The sequence below is a fragment of the Nestor notabilis genome, unplaced genomic scaffold (genome assembly GCF_000696875.1).
Source record: "Nestor notabilis isolate BGI_N333 unplaced genomic scaffold, ASM69687v1 scaffold7589, whole genome shotgun sequence".
Lineage (NCBI taxonomy): Eukaryota > Metazoa > Chordata > Aves > Psittaciformes > Psittacidae > Nestor > Nestor notabilis.
In genome coordinates this window covers 20,900-41,716 of record NW_009942296.1, presented here as the reverse complement: position 1 = coordinate 41,716, position 20,817 = coordinate 20,900, and the positions used below count along the sequence as shown (strand labels likewise).

Here is a 20,817-nt window from a genome sequence, read left to right as displayed (position 1 = left end):
AAGACATTGAGGAGCTGGAGTGGGTCCAGAGAAGGGCAACAAAGGTGGTGAAGGGCCTGGAGCACAAGTCTTAAGAGGAGAGGCTGAGGGCACTGGGGCTGTTTATCCTGGAGAAAAGGAAGCTCAGGGGAGACCTTACCACTCTCTACAACTACCTGAAAGGAGGTTGTAGCGAGGTGGCTGTTTGTCTCTTCTCCCAAGTAACAAGTGATAGGACAAAAGGAAACAGCTTCAAGCTGCCCCAGGGAAGTTTTAGATTGCATATTAGGAAAAAATTCTTCACTGAAAGGGTTGTCAAGCATTGGAACAGGCTGCCCAGGGAAGTGGTTGAGTCACCATCCCAGGAGGTATTTAAAAAAGAGGTGTAGATGTGGTGCTTAGGGACATGTTTTAGTGGTGGACTTTGGCAGTGCTGTGTTGATGGTTGACTTGATGATCCTCAAGGTCTTTTTCAATCTAAATGATCCTGTTATTCTATTCTATAAATTTCTATTAAAGCTATCTTGTTTTACACTTTCATTCTATTTTGAAGATATGACCTCCACTTTGTCTTAGGTACAAGCTTTGAAAGAAAATGTGGCAGAAATATCTATGATCCATGAAAATAAATGATCTTCTGAGTCAGGTTAGAGCTCTGAAGAAATAATTTGAGAAAAGCTCGCAGACTTTCCAGAGAAATTTTTGACGTATTGTTTAGAAAAAATGAGTTTACCAAACTGGAAATATCATCACGTAATCAAACAGCTATGCAGACATCTTTACAGAACACTGGAATAAGAATTTGTTCATTCTTCCATCGACTTCAAATGGTTCAGAAACAAATCATTAATGACAGAGTTACACCCAGATATGAGTGCTGGCACTGCTGCACAGTAATGTAATGCACCTTAGCCTACTGGCTTGATCTTATAATGCCATAAGCACAGTCCAACAACTTGTTCTCTCCACTGTGTGTAACAGACCTCATGCCTGGCTTTTAAAAGGACAATAGCAAAGGAGGAGAAGGAGCCAGCCTTCCTAAGAAAAAGTTGTTGGTTTTCATTAAGCATTTATATTTCATAGCACTAGCACAACACTGATTAGTGGAGGACTTCTGAAGACAGTATGTATTTATAGGCCTAAAAATAAGACACTTTTATTTAAAAAAATTAACATTTCTTTCTTTTCAGGAAAGACAGGTTTATGTCTGGAATATAGACACTGCTATTCAGCCAAAAGAAAAATGAATAAATAACATGCTTCAGTAAGTTTATGCTTCTATTCCCTGTGCACAATTGTTACAATGCCTTTACCTCAAAATCTACCCCAACAGGACCGATTAAACTGAAGAATGTGGGTGAAATCTGGCTCACTGCCTTGTTGAATACAGTCTGCCTGCTGGAAGAATGAGCAGTTTTTATGACATGTGTACTCCTTCCCCATATGCTCCCCCGGCTCGTCTGCCATTAGTGTTTAAGTACATGGGGGAAAGCAACTGCCTCAAAACAAAACGAGCCCAATCTCCACCAGTTCCACCCGCGGGACACCGACTAGTCCCGCTGCGGTGCTGTAGTGGCAGGCAGCAGCGCGTAGGTCTTGTACAGGAAACAACGACTGCAACTGTGGTCCTAAGAGAAACGGCCTGCTTCTAATTACTTTAAAACTTCAAAAACATTTTAAAATCTTTATGGCTTCAACTGAAGCATATTAATAACTGAAGGTGAGAAAAGATGAATTATTCATGAATGTCACCTCAGGATGTTCCCAATTTTTGATTGAGGTAGGCTGGCATAAAGCTATGGGTTACTTGCTCCTCTTGCTCCCTTGCTCAGAAACAACCCCAATGTTTTAAGAAAATTGCTCCATCCTCCCTCCATTACTTCAGGTGATCTTCAGGAAAATACTCTGCAGAAGTTAGGTAGTTATGGCAAAGAAGCTGCATAATAATGAACACTGATGGCTGGTGATCCAAGAGCGTAAGAGTGGATCTTAAAATCACTCTCCCAAACAAGACTAGATACACAGTTATTTTAAAACACACTTAACTACATACAGAGCTGGATGCTCAGAAATTGCTAGAGGGAAAACGCAAAACAAATGCCATTTCTGAATTAACTGAATTACTTTTCAAATAGGTCACACTTGCGTATATTTGCACCTGGTATGTCATCACAAAAGTGCAAATAAGAGATGAGATATTGAGGCAAATACGCTCCAATTCTTCCTTATAAAAACAGCCTATTGAGACAGAATCAGGATGAAGACACTGTCACTTCTCCACAGACTACAGAAATTCCACTTTGATATCTGGCACTTAGCTTCACAGGTCTGTACTTGTGACTTGGAAATGCAGATGAACAGTCTGATTTTAAGCATATGATACAGAGGGTTATGCAGACAAAGAGCAGCCAAGCAGTCTTGCACGGTTTGTTAACCCGAAGGGAAAAGAAAAAGACGGGAGAAAAAAAAGAATAGTAAGAGTTTTTCACGTATTTGAAGAGGTATCACTGGGAAAGATAGCCAACTAAACATAAACTTAGGAGTGGTTTTAGGCACAGTCCAAACAAGGAGTCTAAGGTAACAGATGGAAGAAAGCTGAGCAAACCTCTGGCTATCAGCACCTACATCCACCATCCTACTGTGGCAGCACAAGCTGCAGGAGAGACCGAAGTTAGCTTTCCCAGCACCTTTGCCCTTTTTGTTAAGGCAGAGACTGCAAAGATAGTACAACAAAGAAATTCAATTTGCGATTAAGAATTCTTGAGATGACTCTGCATCTACCCACTGCTACAGACAACCAAAAAGTGCAGCTGTAAGTTCAGATCCATTTGGGACAGCCACAGAATCAAAACAGTTACCATCTTAAGAAACCTCAGTGGCGTGTATTACAGCAATTTAGAAAAACCCCACTGTTTTCCTACATCCAAAATTCAGTAGATGATAAAGCTGACCTGAACAGATTCAGGCTCAGATAATATTCTCACCCTAGCTCCAAAATCACATCATTAAAGCTCCTGCCTCTGATTTGTGAAGACCAATGCTCAGTAATGACAGCTGGCAATATCTCACCTGGGAACCAATCTTATGCACAAGAGGGTCTGACAAATCTCACAGTCCTACTGCAGGGGTGGGTGTCTCAAGGGAAGTTGCAGCTTGAATTTAACTCAACAGAACTAAGGAAAACTGGTCTGCTCCTTGGTAGAAGTAAGACAGCTTGAACTGAAAAATGATATTCCCTGACTGCCAAACTTAAGCCACAATAAGTAATATCTGCTGTTATAAAACAACCACAAAATAAGGGAAAAAACCAAACCCCCTTATTTTAAAGAATTTTCCTGATGACAGAATTCCCAGGCTCCCTATCCCAAGCCTCAAGCAGATGATCCTTTGGTTTTGATCAAAGTGAAGGAGTTCAACAGGCTAGACTAAGAGCTTTAAACTCTAGAATGTGGAACTTTCATCTAACCACTTCAAAAAAATAGAGCACACGGTTGTACCAGCCCACAACCTGGAAACGTCACAGAAGACAGTAATGGGTCTGAATTTCCTGATGAACACGTGCTACCTTCAGTTCTTGCTCAATGAATAACCTGACACATAAATGGCTTAGAAATCATCACTGACAAGGAAGTGTGTTTCATTTGTTAAAGAGTCCTGCAGAAACTACGTAGGAAATTTGGAAAAAGGTATCTCCTTACAGTGGAAAAAGGATCCTGTTTTGCATCAAAACCCAAGTGACTTATTTGAAAGCAAAGTAATAAAGCAGGCTTTCTAAAGGGCTGTTGGTTAAAGCGGGGAAAAAGAAATCTCATGGTATCATATAAGCAGTATTGGATTCAATCCCACAGACAGAAAATAGTCACAATGTCAACATCCCATTTTCAGGTCCTGAATGAATAAACGTACACAAAGTTTCCATGCATCTCGTGTCCTTAAACTCAAATGAGAACCCCCAAATACAGAGAATCAAATATATTTTCTATGGGCATTTTTATTTCTCAAATACTCTAATAAGTTAAAAAAAAATGAAAATATTTCTGTAGTACCTGACTCTGAAAGAGACCAACTGCTCTGACCAAGAGGCTCAAAGTACAAATATTTACATCACTGCAACATACTCATCCTGGTGAATATTCTATCAGAGACTTTAGAAGCATCAGAGACCTCAGTCCAGTAGTAACAGCATTCTCGATATACATCCCAGCAGCGTGCAAATGTATTTTAAACTCCGCACAAACTTTGCAGGATGTTACTGTGAGTAAGTTACACATAAGTAACCAAGCTTTCAGATCCAGCAATCAAACACTAGTACAGACAACAGCAGACTAAATTATGGGACTGTTCTTTATGGCCCATCCTCAGAGATCAACTACAGCCATGGGCAAAGACTAGAAATCTTAATTACTTCAACAGCCGATAACTGGCATAGCACCAAGTGAGATTGTTCACTGGTATTAAGAACATGAAACACTGGAGCCATCACAATCTTTCACGGATTCAGACTGTCTGGAGGTTTATCTCCATATTTCAGACTATCTTCTTATGAAAATCCAGCTACAGCTAAGCAGTTTCAAAACCCAAAAGCCACTCAGGTCCTCCTCATAAACCAAGCCTAGAGAGCAGTAATTAGACCATTCTCATTGTTATTCCCAAAAGAAAGAATGAAATTTAGCTAATCTACTAAACTTGTTGCTTTTTAAGTAAACCACCTAAAGGAATAACTTCTGAAGACTGTTTGCACACAACTTCAGATGTGCCAACTCAGAGGGCACCAGAGAATCCTTATAACTTTGTGCAATTAAGAAAAGTACAAAAAAAATCATGCTAGATTCTCAGCCAAATGAGTGGCTGGGGATCTGCAAGTTTTTGTTAAACAGCATCATCATATGTGATTTTTCTGGACCTCTGTCATCAGAAATGGTCTGACACACGCAGCAGTGTCCCAGAAGATCAAAGGTACTAGATGTGTGACATGAAACTCAACCAACAGCCACAATCCAGGTAATACAGGAATAAAACTCACTACAAAATTCTACTTCAGAGACTATCGGCTGTGCTCATACAATTGACCTGGCCAAGAGGAACTAAACCACTTGAAGATTTGTAAGGTACCAAAATTAATTTATTTGATGCTAGGTATTGAGCTTTGTTGACTCATTTGATTCATTTCACTGGACATAAAATTCAGTGATTAAAACCAATTTTACAGCTGTTTATATTGTGCATCAGGCACCTTCAAACAAGTGGCTTCTTGTAAGCTGGGCTAAGACACAACATGAGACACAGCTGACAAGTCTCAGATACGTGATCATCCACTTCTACTACACAATACACCTGCTGAGAGCATCCAGCCTTAGCAGTAAATGCAGAAAACACCCACATCTTTAAACAAACTGCACTAATTAAACGTGGCTTACTAAGGTTCCTGGTACTAGATTGATCTGGAATCATGAGCAGTTTTAGAATGGTAGCAGCAAACACCCCCACCAGCCTTACCACCTCATTGGTAAGTGCCAAAGGCTCAGCATCAAATAAGGTCTTCTTATGGAACTCTGCATTGGGCACAGTCTCATAAGTTTTGCTAGAAGCAGAGACATTACAGAGTCATTACAAGGGTTTTAGGCTAACAAATCCAGAACTAAATCTTGATTTGCATGCTCTTGGTATTTCTTGCTAAGATATTTCTAAACACTCAAAATATATAATTTCTTCTGTGTTCTTCAACTAAAGAAACTTGCTAATTACAGTGAATTAGTCACTGATGAGAAGAAAAAAAAAACCAACAACAAATGCTTAAAAGGACATTGAGTACAATTACGTTGCTGCACTTCTGGTAGTCAAGGATGAAAATACAGGATGGCTAACTTTTAATTGTATACAGTAGTGTCCTCCAAAAGCAGAGGAAAGCAGAAAAGGAAGTGGACTTTAACATGTAGCAGATTACAGGGTAGGAATATGCATACTATCAAAAATTCGGAATAATTCTTTCCTAATTAAATAAAACTTTGTCAACTGAAGCAGAAGCAGTGGAAAACATGCACTGGGACATTATACTCACTACTTGGAACTTCATTAAGCAAAGCAGTCTGCCACAGACACTAACTGTCACAGCACACAAACACACATGTAAGACAATTTACTCATTTAGTAACTTGTGTATTAAAGAATTTGAAGTGATTGTGTCTCTGCACTTCTATTTGCACACAGCCCCAGGTTTCAAGATACATACACTTTTGTTTCATAGTCCTTCCAAGCTTTATCAAAGGGTTTTTTCAGGTCCTATCAAGAGATAACGAAAAACACAGTTATTTACATGAAAAATTCTGTAGATCTATCCTGTGTCCTTCCTAACAGTGAAGGCACATCTTGGCCATTCGCAGCATCTACTAGAATAAGGGACTCCACTCTTTCTTGAACAGCTCACCTAAGGATTGTGTAAAAGCAATCTTGCACACAGGAAAACAACAGCTTGTACACAGAATTAATATACTCGTGTTTTTAAAACCATCTCTAGGATGCTTTTTACAACTCCATTTTACTCCTTAAAAGGTATAACCACATGTCATCCCAAGAGCACACTATGCAATTAATCAAATAGGCTATTTTCTCATCATGCCATCTCTGGCTCCACTGGAAAGAAGTGTCTGTCCTGAGGCTGCAGTACAACCTCGGCTAAGGACTTGATTGATCCCACTAAAGTTGAAGAAGTCATTTTCCCACTGACTTAATGGGAACAGTATAGGCCATACGTCTTGACATTAAAAATTCTCACAGAATTAGTTAATTACATATGCTCCAAATTCTTTTATTTTTTCCCCTCTGAAAAAAGCCAATTTGGATAAAATTATCTTAACATGATGTAAAATTGTTTCACTGATGTCTAAAAATGCAGCACTTGAAATTCTGCTGGAGTTCAAGAGATCAGTCAACTACAAAAAAAAATACTGTTAACTGTCAGGCACCAGGAAAACTTTGCAACTACAGATTAGGAACTAATTTTTACCTGTCAGCTAGTTATTTTGACCATTATCAAATTAATTAAGCAGCATTTGACTATCTTCTCAAGTCAGGAACACAGGGCAACACTGTATTGTAATAAAGGTATTTATTTTGACACACAAAAAAAGAATAACAAGAGGAGTGAAACGTGGTAAGCAAGCAACACAAAGATAATATGCCTATCTTACTAAATAATCTATTTATCCTCCAGCTACATACAGAGACCATTTTTAGTCTCTGTACATTTTTCTTCTTCCTTCAATGTCCTAGAACAATAGCTGCCAGTTGCTTCCTGTTTGCTCAGTACTAAACGAAGCATAAGCCAAGTAAGTTTGTTGTCTATAGCCTTTGAAATTCATTATAGCATCATTTGAGTCCCAGGTTACTATTATTTCAAATAGGAAATATCCACAGGGCACAAATAGATTTCAGCTTTGTTAAGGAAAATCCTATGCACATGCAGTCTAATGTGTCTTTCTTAATAATTTGTATAGTTCCTGATAAATTTAAAATGCTAAATAAGTGTGTTAATAATAATTCTTTAATAATGTACTATCCTCTCAACTAAGTAAATATCTACGTTTTTACACCTCTTTCTTTGCTTATCTTTTATATCTCTTGGCTATGTTTAAAGCTTCTCCAATGTTGTTTTGTATACATAGTCAAGAGCATGCTTTATGCAAAACCACAAACAGAAAGGATGACTCAATCCACCAAACAAATCCCAAACAAAAAATCTCTTTATTAAGCTAATGTTACTTTAGTATCCTATGCCTTCTATCACATGGATTAATACTGTAGCTAAATGTATTTATTGTAGCAACAACAATTTTATATATAAATAAGATAAACATACCCCTTTTACTCCTTTCAGATCTCCCTTCAGCAAACTGTCCAATGGAAAAGTGATGATGTTGTTCATATTCTGAATCTGAGCAAGAAAAATTACATCAAAACATTTAATATAAGAACATACACTGTCTTCATTCACACAAAGTTTCACAAGAAAATCTTATGTATTATATTCCTAACCCTGCTTTATGAAGGCGTTTATCAGTACAGCCAGTAATCAAAGATGGAGGCAACACAAGTTAATTAAACTTACTCTGGAAACACTATAGCCCAAGTCGTCACGAAACCTGCAAAATCACTGCTGCTGCTAAATATCTCATCCAACAGTGACTGCAAGGAAGACCACTGATTTTTACATACCCCAATTTCACTGTTTAAATTGTATGAAAATAATCATACAGTTTTTCAGCACTTACATATTTTAAGTTATTAAATATATTTTAAATTAAGCTTGTTCATTTTCCTAGTCTCTTCAGACCAATTCCAAAAAACCTATCTGCTACTTTCAACACATGGCATCTTACTCTGACAGAAGTTACAAAGACAAAGAATGCTGGCCTGTAAAAAAGCTACTATTCAAGTATTTTCCATGTAATTTTAATGAAGTAATACATCAGCCTTATTAATCTCATACAAATGTTGAAATACGGATTTTACGAGTTCTTGAGTATGCAAATAATTAAGGAATAAATAAGTAATTCAAGAAGGAAAAAATAATTTCAAATTATTTTGTTGAAATTCAAATTTCAACAGTAAAATAATCACAGTTTTAAATAAGTATCTGTATAGTAATATTTTGATGAGGAAGAAGACTGAAGAAAGAATGTAGGAATAAAAAAGTAAGCAGCATACACTGGGAAAATAAAGGCTTCCTGTTCAATCCTTTATCATTCAGGGAAAATGACCCTTATCTTGAACATGAGGTCTAGGCAGAGAGTTTAGACTCTAACAATTCAAATGGATTGCACTGAAGAGTAAAACATTTTAGAAATATCTGACAGAAAAAAAATCAGAATAACTTCTGCTTTGGATGGGTTTATAGATATATATATATATATTTTTTTTTTAATGTTATCGTTCACTGTTCATTTAAAATGTGATTTTTTTCAGAAGCATTGAAATGCCTATATGAAGATGGATTTCAAATGTTCAAAATAGAGAAAGAACTTTGCGTCATGTAGCAACAAATTCTTCTGTTTCTTCAAGAACAATGTCAGCAACACCATATTCCCTTTTAGTGGAGCCCATCGAGAGAAGAAACAACACTAACAGGAACGTTAAGAAAAAATATCTCCAATTGTGATCCTTCAGCCTCCCCAGAATGGAAAAATACAAAACTTTATCACCCTATAGTTACTTGGTGGCCTCACTAGAACCGACTTAGGTGTCCCATCCCCAGTTGTACTCAACAGCTGCTATTAAAACAAAGCCCCGAACCCCCAGCTCTTCCTCTTCAAAGATACTCTTGGTTGTATTTGCTTAAAATTTCAGCCAACAATCAAAGAGAAAGAGAACATACATTGATTTTAAAGGTTAAACAGATTGCCTCTGCATGGAAGGTTGAAGAATAGAGAAAAACTGGTCTTTTAAACTCTTACCACAAATCACATTTCTCCTCCTCTACCTTATCCTTCCTCCTCCCCAAAAAACTGCATGACTCAATCACAGAAATCCCTTTAGAATCAACAAGTTAAATTTCAACTCTGTGTGATTTTGGTTTTTTTTGTTTGTTTTTTTTTTTAATAATTCCTATAAAAATCAAATGACCAACACCTACGCATGCACAGCTGGCAGCACTGGAAGCCATTCACCTCCCAGGTTCTCTGCTGTACTACAACATCTTCATTATCAATACAACCATGTTCATAGCTGTTAAAATTTTATGTTGTAGACATAGAAGACAAGTGAAAAGGTTTAAATCACACAAAACATAGGTAAAAAACCCAAAAACTTCTAGAAGACAGATGGAACATGTGCACTTACGGACACACATATCCAAAATGTCTATCCAGGTGGAGAAGCAGAAGAGGTCTCATCTAAGATACAATCCTATGCAAAGTTTTCTACTTTGTTATTCTATTTTAGTAGTATGATACAGTTAAATGTCTAACCACCACTTTCATAGCCTCCCTTTAATTATTCTTCAAATTCAGATAAACAGGCACAATGCAAGAATAAAGCATTTCTCAACAGCACACTAAAGACAACTCTTTTTTCCTTAAGTCAGAAAAGAAAAAATGTCAGACTCTGAAGTATTATCCCAGACATATTCATATAAACATCAATCAGCCTCCAAAACCATCCTGGATGTTTCTTAGAATATCAAGTTTTGGGGCTTGAAGTCCAAGCAACTTTAAAAAGAGAATAGGAGAAAAAAAAAATTTTTTTTTGTGTTTTTTTTTTGTTTTTTTAAATTTGGAGGACGTTTGCCTGTTCAAATTAATTCCTTCTTTGTGCTATCACCTGTATGTTACTATCAGCCTATTGTATTCCCTATGTCCTATTTTATTTGCAACAAATGTAAACATCCATAATGCATGAGCTTGTCATTATTAACCTAGTTAGATGAGTCAGACTTGCTTGTATTTATAAAGCAGCAAGAAATATAACAAAAGTCTTGCATGTTTTTCCCCTCTTTCTTAAGTAAGCTGAACTATCTAAAAATGTAGACCCATTTTTTGGCACAAAGAGAAACATTAATATGCTGCAGCTCCTACTCTGTGTGCATATAGGGACCTAAAATGTATTCAACTGCCCCTACATTTTGACTATTTTATATTTTAAAATATTCTTTAAGAAGAAACATGCACAAAGTGCAGAAAAGCTTCACCAAAACTCAAGTCCTCCTGTCTCTGAGGAACACCAGCAAGTTCCATGTGGTAAAAAAACCCCAAAACCAGTAGTTTAAAAAATAAATAGTTGACCTGGTTTCCACTCCAACACTGCTCTTTGGCAGACTGGCAGTTTTCCTCTGATGACTTCGAACAAGATGACAGAGGCAGGGTAATAAATTAAAACTTCCTAAGCTGGAGAAGGCTCAGAGGAGGAGAAGAAATGGCAGGAGGGGGAACATAAAAATAAACAAATATGTATCTGCCAGAAGCAACGACAGAAGCAACAGGCAAGCCAACATTTGCAAAGGGGAAAGAAGATTTTCAAGTAGTTGAAGAGCCTATGGCTAAACACTGAAGCTGGTATTTGCAAGCCCTCCAAATGACTTCAATGAGTCTTTTCCAGAACAGGCTGTAGTACTTCAGGGATTTTTTTTTCCAAATTCTAGGAGGAGGGAAACTCCAACAAACAAAAAACCTACAACCAAACCAAAACCAACACAAAAAACACCAGAACTTTTCACTGCTTGAATAGTTAAATACTTTTCTTAACACAGGGATAAACAGAGCAGATCTTAAACCATTTTCAATTTAAACTAAAATTCAGACAGCCAAACAGTGTATGACAGGACTCCTATTGCCATGACTAAATTCTAGATGCAGTACATGTTCTTGGCTATGGGCTCCTCAACCACCAATGAGCTCAGGTGTGCACAAGTGATGGCAGTACTGCCTGCTGGTGAATCACTCTTTAACCTATTTTCATTTTTTATGGCAAGTACTAATGGATTTAATACTTTCCAAGAATTATCCCAGTGATGTGAACTTTAGTAGGACAAGGCCAATCAACACAGCATGGAGCAACTGGAAATCAGAACGTCCTCTATAGACAAGATGCAGTTTGTCTGTCTGAACGTTAAGCTTCAGCATTTATAAATGCCTTCACACAAGATAATTGAGTATTGCCACCAAGTATGAAATGGGAAGAGCCCCTGTACCACCACCAATACACAGACTACAGGCTGGGAACTTCTCTATTAGGACGTGCAAGTGCAAAATGACAGGAAATACATTTTTAGAGGTATTTTAAAAAACTCTTCCCTTTATGCTTTTAAAGCAAAAGAAGAAAGAGACTTGAGGTTTTTCCAGCCCGTCTTCCTTGCCAGTAGAGAAGAATTCCCAATTGCACGCTTTCTAACCTAGGTTAAAACACCTAAGTGGTAAGCTTCCATCGTTTTACCTGGGACACTTCATCTAGTATTTTCAGAATGAGGTCTCACTTACATGCAAATTATTATTCTGCTCTTCTACAATCTGAGTTTCAATCTGTAAAGCAAACTATATAGTTCCATTTCTTCTAAGTTTTCCTCATAAACCAACCCTGGTAATTTTTTGTCACTGTTCTCTGAATTTCTTCCAGTTGGATCGGTATCTTTTTGGCATGAAGTAAAAGTAAGATTTCCAGGTGGAGATGAAACCATGCCACTAAGAAGGAATTATTACATCTTGGTTTACAACATTACAAGTGTAAATCAAACAGTACTCTTTTTTTCCTTTTCGCCATTAAGACAATTTTTCATCAAGTGTACCAGTGAAAAGCAGAAACACAGCTTAAATCATTGAGCTTCACATGTAACACTCCAGCCTCAAATATGTGTATCTATAGCTTTTTTTATGCACTTAGCTAAGATGAATCCTAAGCAAAATATGCTTGTGAAGGTTCAGACCCCAAGCGTTTTTTTAAAAACTCAGTCTGAACTACTACCCTGGAAAGAAAATTCCTCTGGGCATAAATTTCTCAAGTTCATCATACGCTACAGGAAAGAGACTTCCTTCAACCTTGTTATTTGTCGCCTTTTACGTTTAAGCAAATCTCCTTTCTTCTTACATTCAAAAAGATGAAGCAAAGCAGGAGCATATGGTCAGAAAAATATTATCACTGTTCTTCCACTTCCCCCGGCTAAAAATCCAAGCATTATTAATAGAAAAACTTCTCATACGGAATCTCGCAACTACTTTCCACAGAGAGAAAATACCAGATTCCAGTCCTCTCAATCCAGTGTGTTTCATTAACTTAAATTTAAATAAAAAGAAAGGACAAGAGCATGCAGATGAACAACAAATACAGAAAATGGAATTTGTTAAATTGCTACTTCATCTGCACAGATCAAATCCCTTTTCAAGTAGTGCTGACAAAGACGAAAGGCTTTCTTAGTCTAGCAATCTAAAAATTGGATTTAAGGAAAAAATATTTAAAATGCAAACATGCTGCAATGAGCCTTTCCTTGTCCTAACATTTTTCATATTAAGACTCATGTCTTTACCACTTGGCACTAAATATATTGGGAAGACAGAGTAATTAATGCTATATGCAAGTGCTATACAGACCTAAACTACCTGGGAACCGTGGGTGTTACCGTTCTGTCAGGAATTAACAGAGTTTACCATCAAGAAGCAGTACTGTACATGCCACACAAGGCACCATTTTACCCCTGAAAATGCCTTTAGTATTTTCTTATAGTTCACTACCAAAAAAGACAAAATTTTAGATGTGAACTGTGGAAAAGGAAAAACAAAAGTGCACAGTATACCATACACTTATCCAAAAAATGTGTTAGAAAGGCTAAACTGAGTAGTTACAAGGACCTGATACACAGTAAATGTCAGTTTATTTCTTCTTAAAGATGTGTTTTATAAATCACTTCAAATTTGAAGAACCAAAGTTCTTCAAAGCTTTTTTGTTTTATGCACTATTTCAAAGTGCACACATGAGAAAAACATAGCAAAACACATATAAAAAAAACCAAGACCTGAACTGTATTAAACCCCAAAAAACTAAAAAAACCCATCAGCTGTTAATGAAATATTTTAAACCACTAATGCCCCAGTAAGTCCACAAAACAAAGTCTTTTGGGAAACCTTTAAAAATATTAGAGAAAACCAGAACCCACCCCCTGTTAAAGTAGAACAACTTTATAGTGGCTTTTCTTTCTTTACTAAAAAGACAACTTTAAGGAACATCTTTCTGCAAAGGCACTAGAGCCACAGCTCTAAATGTCACACAGGCCTAGAGCTGACAGAACACATCAGCTTCTAGAAACAAAAGCAAAATACATGACAAAGCAAAACTTGACAGTAGGCCTAAAGTTTTGCCAGTGTTAATAGCTTTGGCATCTGCTCCAGTCTGAACATGTCCTCTCACTTCCTTGCACGTTCCCAACTCATTTCAGCTGAAATCCTCAGTGGAAGTTTAGCACCCCATGAAACTCAATGGATAGTTCTATTTAAAGAGTACCTTCCAGATTATTATTTTTTGTAACAGTGGAAAGCTGTAAGGCCCTGGCTACATTTTAGATGAAACTATTTACAACCAAAATATGCTGGGCGCTACAAGAAAACACCAGAGGAGAGGGATGTTTTTACTGCCGATATGCTTAATCAGAGTTGGATACTTCATTACATTGTAAGAATGCACGGGGCTTATTTCACATACGGCTATAACCATAAAAACAACACAGCATCCCAAATTATTTCCAACTACTGTACAGGGCTTTTTACACTAGTCATTACTCTTGTAACCTCTTAGAAAACTAGACCTCCATCAGTGAACTTACGGACAGATTTTCAAAGTGACCAGTTACCAACACTTTATTCTACTGGTATTAACTTCTAATAGGCAAAGTTACATGAAGCTGTAATTTTGTTTAAAATTCTTTTTTAATTCTAGAATTCTCATTTACAAATATGGCATTTCCAAGCAATAATGAAGTTCACATCTTTTTTTCATATGTATTTCTTTCTGGAGGAAACTTAGACACCAAATTCAAGGACCATTAGGTTCTTCTATTTCTTCAGCTTTCCTGTGTTTGTCCGGAGAAAACAAAAATCTTCAAACCTCAACAATAAGAAGCATATTAGGAAACAGCAGACCCTTAAAGGTGCCTGTCCTATTGCAGTGTAAAAACAAAACCTAAACAAATAAAACCACATTCATGTCAATGAAAAATTATTATTCACGTCAAAACCAGAGACAGTCAGAATAACAACTGAAAAAAACTAAAGACTTAGCTACTATTTCATGACATACCCTCTTATACACACAAACTGAAGCAAAAAATTCATAGTTGCTAGTGAAAAAGCAGTAGTCAGCAGAAAAAAGAATATGCCTTGGAGAAGACACACAAAATGCTTACATGGATAACAAAAGGTAATAAAAACACATATCCCACTTCCTATACATATTTGGTTTTACTTCCTTTACAGTTTGTGGAAGAAAAGTTATTCTTGTCACAAACATTTTGGAAAGATAGTGTTTTTAGGAGAACAAACAGCTAAGATTTTTGGTAAGAACAGCTACATTTTGTAGCTTTTAAAAGTCTTCTTGAAATATAATACATTAGAAGGTTTTTCTAGGGAAAGGGCGTAGCTTTTAGTAGATTGCTTTTTAAAACCACCTAAACATCACATTTCCCAGATCCATTTGCCTAATGAAGCCACCATATTGTAATTAATATATGATAGAAAAGGGTTTTTAGTCAACAGAAGGTATCAATTAGAAACCCATTCTATCTTCCCTTCCAGATGAGGAGTCTGCTTCTGTATGAGAGGCTCAGGATAACTGACTGACTGACACTTGGTAAGGATGACTCTTCTGATACATAGTATCAGATAGTATTTGTACATCCAGAGCTAGCCTAATCAATATGAGCAATATGAAATACATTTCATTGTTGATAAATACATTTGGGGCTAGACTCTCTCTCATCAATATCACTACTGGGTAAAGAGAGGACAGCATCAGGGACTGTATGGGACTGCCCTAAATCCCATCAGCTGGAAACATTCCCCAAAGAACTGACTATGACCAGCTGGCTGCAAACTACAGACATTTGGTCTAGACTCAAAAAGCATTTGATGCATCTCCAACCCATTGATTTCAGCAGGCACAGACTTTTAAAGGCTTGTAGGAATCTGGGTCATCTTCCCTTCCTAGCCCCTGGTTTACGAGTTCTGGGGGTTCAAGCAAATTTGGGATTTAATCAGACACGGGAAAGCTCCAGCTAGTAGGATGTAGTCAGAATCTGCTCTTTTTGTGCCCTCTGATTAATGTGAAATTGAGGCTGAAAATTCTCCATTCATAATTAAACTCCTATTCTTCCATTTGGCTCCATCCCATTTGGCTTACTGAAGAGTGCTTTTAAGCCTTACTGGCTTCATTTGCAGGATTGGTCCCAAGTGGATGCTACTGTCATTACAGCATTGTGGTTGATTTTGTCTTTCTGACTCTTCCCTGAGAAGCAAGAGACCCTCTCTTCCAGGGACACTAAAATCTTCCTTTATAAAGACAAACAGAAAGTGTGAAAAAGTGAAATAAAAGCAACATGAACAGAGTAAACCAAGTCGGGGTTTGCTGGTTTCAAAATTTTGAAGTACACTGATATGAGTGTTTTATAATATATAACTACTTAATTATGGGAAGCTCTTACGCAAGAATTGCTGGAAGATGGTTTTCTGCTGGGGTTTTTTTTTGCTTTTAGCGGTGCTTTGTTTTTTTGGTTTGGGGTGGGGTTTTTGTTGAGTTTTGCAATGGGAAAGGCTAGCACATGAGACATTTTCCATTTTTTAAGAACAGTGGTTGTTAAAACAGAAATTCTCTTAAACACGAAGAGCTGTTATAATTCAGAAATACAGCCTTTGTAACGGCCTTAAGATTTCAACATGTTTTTCTTAAGCAATTCTTACCAAATTTTTGAAGAGTGCAGTTAATTCCTTTGTAAACACAGAAAACTTTAAAAACGCAGTTCCCAAATCTGGGTCATCCCTGCAAACACAGTTGCCTCCAAATTTCTCCAGTGCTTGCGTATACTGTTCTTCATTTTCCACGTGAGCTTCAAAAAGAGCAAAATATTACAATATCAGCAGTAGATAAAAGGTTATTGAAATTATGACTGAGCTAAAAAAAACCCCACAAACTCAAAACTTTTCAGATCTCTTGCTAAAAATATTTACTTGATACAACAAATGTTCATTATTTATGTTTTAACGCAGATATGCCAGAAGTGTGACGTATCTCACTAACTCTGGTTTATGTGTATCTAACCACATACTGTACAAAAGACAATGTGTCATCAAGACAAGACAATCATCTGACAGGTATCCACTCTAGAAAGACCCACAATATTCCTGCAGTATACTGGAGGCCACGTAACAACTCTCAACTCCTAGAATGAACTTTCAGAGTTTCCTATTAATGTTTCTATTAACGTTATATATAACGGGAGGTGTTATGTTTAACTATGTGCTGAACAACAGAATAGAGGAGATCAAGTGTGTTGCCAGAGTCCAGGATGTCTACAACAGATCAAATAAGACTCTCAGAAGGAAATGGGACTACATACTACATTACAGACGAGGACAAAACCCGTATCTAGGTTAGCTGTCTGATTCAGAGGACCAGCGGGGACCTGAAGCAAATCTTAGCAGTCTGCATTTACCACAGGCCAGTTCAGTTCTCAAAGCAGCTTTGATTCACAACTAGATTCCTTTCTGAGACAATGAAACCAGAAGCTCTGACCCAGAAGTGGTCCAGTGCTTAACAGAAGTAGCAGGTTCTGAGTCACTGTTTGGGCTGCACCAATGCAAGTCATCCAGCACACACCTAATGCTTGGGTCCTTCAGAAAGCTTTGAGCTGAACATGTTGGGGGATTATTCTGCACAGAGAATGAGATGAAATCTAGGCTCAAAGCAAGTTCCCCTCATTCAAATACAGAAGAAATCTGAGGGGCCTACTGATTCACTCCTAGGACACCAGATTACTTGCTTGTGTGGACAGGCGTAGAAAGTCCTTGTCAATTTGACTTGTGCAATAAAAAAGTCTTCCTGAGACGAAGCTTAAAGACCATGTCAAACTTGAGCACATGGACAAAGCACACCAAGTTAGCACCTGAAAATGTTAATGTTGCCTATTTCTTATTCTAGCTGTGGCCAATTTCTAATGCTTCAAAGGTAGTCAAGGAGAAAATCCCACACCCCAGAAAACAAGTTATGCATTAATAAGAACAAAACCCCTTTCTTGATCATTACATGAGGCCAGCATAAATCCTGAAGATTATTTAGAGAAGATTAATCTGTTCAAACAACTGATGATCCAGTTTCGTTTCAAGCCCATTTGTATTCATCAACACATTTAATATCCAAAGGATTCTTGACACAGTATCCTTTCTCCAAATTTCTATGAATTAGTTACGCAATCAACCTGTTCAATAAACCTGACATGCTTCAACTTAAAAACAAGCCGGTCTGTTCACATTCCTATTTGGCCAGCCATTCAAGAACTTTATTTCTCAAGTAGCTACAAATTTTCTTTAATTTCCAATACATGAAACTAAACCCCTGTGGAGTAGTGGTACAATATTGTGTAATTTAAGATTGTCATAGAGTACATACAGAATTGAAGTTACAGACATGGTATGAATTCCACAAGTTTGTACCTTGAGCGCTGAATCTGCAGCCTATAAAAAACAGTTTGCATATAGCCATTCAAGCCCTAGCACTGAACTTTACTTCTCCTCAGCATCAACAGCAGGAGCTAAGCACTTACCAAACTTTTGCTACATGAGCTGCAGGATGAAGTAAAAATATTCACTAATACTATTGTGTGACATACGCACACCTGCACGAACTGGCACAGACAGCAAAAAGCAGGATGCGGCAAGTCCCAACTCCTCTAGTTCATACAGCTATTCAGTAATGGGAATTATTTCCATATTGTTTTCTGCATTCTTACTGCTTCCTGCATCCATCTTAGCATATTCGTACCCAGAAAAGCTGGACGTCAGCGCACAGCAAAAAGAGAAGGCTGCCACTGCATGAAAATATGATGAAAAGGCTGCTACCATTAACTGTTGCGGTTAGATGTGCAAGCAGCAGCTGAACCATGCTGACTTTGTACCACAGCGAACAAAAGCTTTCTATTCCAGACATCATCCCCAAAAGTTTTCTATTCCTCAGCATCCTAGGGACCATTCTTCTGGATCTATGTTCAGATTAGGCAAAGCCAACAAAACAGCAGACCAACAGCAGTTCTGAGACATTGCCCAGAATGCTGCTATTGCAGCTATACCATTAGCTGAGCTTGTACTCTGCAGGTGCTTCTGAAGAACACCCTCCAAAATACTCTCCCTGCCCTACTCTTTCTTCTCAATGGATTTAAAAACTTCCTCTACGAAGAAAAGGTTTGGAACCTACCAAAAAGACATCTGAGCCAGGTCTGTTTGAGAGCATAGAGGCTTTTTTAAAAGTAAGAAGCTAAATTATATACAAATTGGAGTTACTGTCTAATCCTCCATCACAGTTTCTAAATTTACACATTAAAAAAGAAAGCCAAAACATGTGTAGTTAATACTCAAGCAACCTCTATTAAAACCTCAGTAAATGTTCTTGTAAGTGCAGGGCCACAGTTTTTGTTCTGTCAAAAGAAACCCCAAGGGCTGGCAAGTGGTTGGGTTAGCGATACTTCTGCTGGTGTAACAGAAATGCCTCTAAACCTTTCTTGTCAAGACTGGGCAGCATGAACTTAAAAACTATGCAAAAACTGCTCTAACAAGTACACTGATTATGAGGCATAGTCAAGCACTCAAAAATAAATGAGAAAAAAAACCCTGAAACAACCATAAAACCAGAAGAAAGGGTGCCAAATAAATATGTAACAGATGACACAGCTCCAGATGAATCTTAAACCAGACCCTCCACAATCCAAAGATAACAGCTTCATTATGTTAGGCAAGAAGGAACTTCTTTCAATTAGCTGATAAGAATTATACCACAACAGCAATTCTTGTTATAACCTTCTATCTCAACACCAACATTCCCACACGTTCTGTCAGATACTGGTGGCTCTCCAAGGTTGCCAGGCCTATTTATTTTGCATGTAATATAGGTTTTGTTAGCTCTAATTGCTATGAACTGCACAGCAAAAACAAAAGCCAACAAATGCTGTTTCTTATTCACAAAATGCTGATGATCCACAAAACCCAAAAGCTTCAGTTATTTTTGCAAAGATAAAACACACAAAACTCCATGAGATTGGCACACAGATCAAAATGCACATAGAATAGTTCTTTGTAGCTTTATCAGCATCGAGAAATATCTGACTTTGTGCACCATGACAACACAAAATTGCAGCTCATCAGCTCTCTCTTGTCATGAAATTCTCAACATACATAACTGGAAGCCACCAAGAAGGGTGATGTTTCACAAAGCAGTAGAGCCAATGTAGCCTCTTACTGCTGCCAAAGAGAGTAATTTCACCCCTTCCCTCCCCTTTTATGCCTTACCATCTCAAGTGCTCATCTAATCCCAGTTAAGTTGATTTCACTGCACATGCAGCTTTATATGAGCACCAAAGCTCATGTGGGGATCTGCCAAGCACCAGGGGTGGCAGAAGGAGAAGGTAATCCAGATCTGGTGGAGAGAGAGAACACGACTTCCCTACCTGGTAGCAGCATGCCAGCTAGTTAGGTTCAAGCCACCTCACAAAATTTCACCCTTACTGAGCTCATGATCAAGAAGCTATTTAAAATGCACAGTGTTCAAGATTGCCATTTAAAATGCACCATTTTCTCTTCTCAGAGTTACTCTTACAACTTTCTGATTCAGTAAGATGACTGTTTAAATCCTCCAATTTCACCAACATAAACTACCAGGAATTATTATGTACTTACCCAGACCAGATATGTTTATGGCTTTGACAGATTTCTTCATCTTGTAGAGAACAGTTCGGTCAACATCCAAAGCCTAGAACAAAAGAGAAAAATCAAATGCAAAATACTGGATTGCCTTCTGGTAAACCTGTGTCCTGGAAGCCTCCTGTAATTGTAACACTATTATGTTAGTTAACATCACACACATCCAGCACCATCTAAAATGAAACTCATTACACAGTATCTTCTTTCAATGTTAAATATTAAAGAAGCTTAAAACAGTTTCAACCCATCATATATTCTGACATTGCTGAAGGTACAAGCAATATTACTTTCCCAGACAGAATATTAAAAATGGAATTTAATTTCAGTTTTCCTGAATAATACAGTTAATTAATTGCACTCCCAACCATATGAACTTTCTCACTGCTATGCTGAGCAAAATAAACTGCCT

At 37.5% G+C, this 20,817-nt stretch overlaps 1 protein-coding gene across 1 annotated transcript in view; it reads right to left on the bottom strand.

Annotated features, from left to right (window-relative positions):
• ASAP2 (ArfGAP with SH3 domain, ankyrin repeat and PH domain 2) overlaps positions 1–20,457 on the bottom strand; it is a gene marked incomplete at both ends in the record, with an annotated part of 51,437 nt that extends 30,980 nt beyond the window's left edge. The window contains 4 exons of the mRNA XM_010021321.1: positions 6,209–6,258; positions 7,835–7,909; positions 16,404–16,549; positions 20,385–20,457. Of these exons, the coding sequence (XP_010019623.1) occupies positions 6,209–6,258; positions 7,835–7,909; positions 16,404–16,549; positions 20,385–20,457 (344 nt within the window). The remainder of the gene's footprint in view (positions 1–6,208; positions 6,259–7,834; positions 7,910–16,403; positions 16,550–20,384) is intronic.
• Positions 20,458–20,817: the final 360 nt, after the last annotated feature.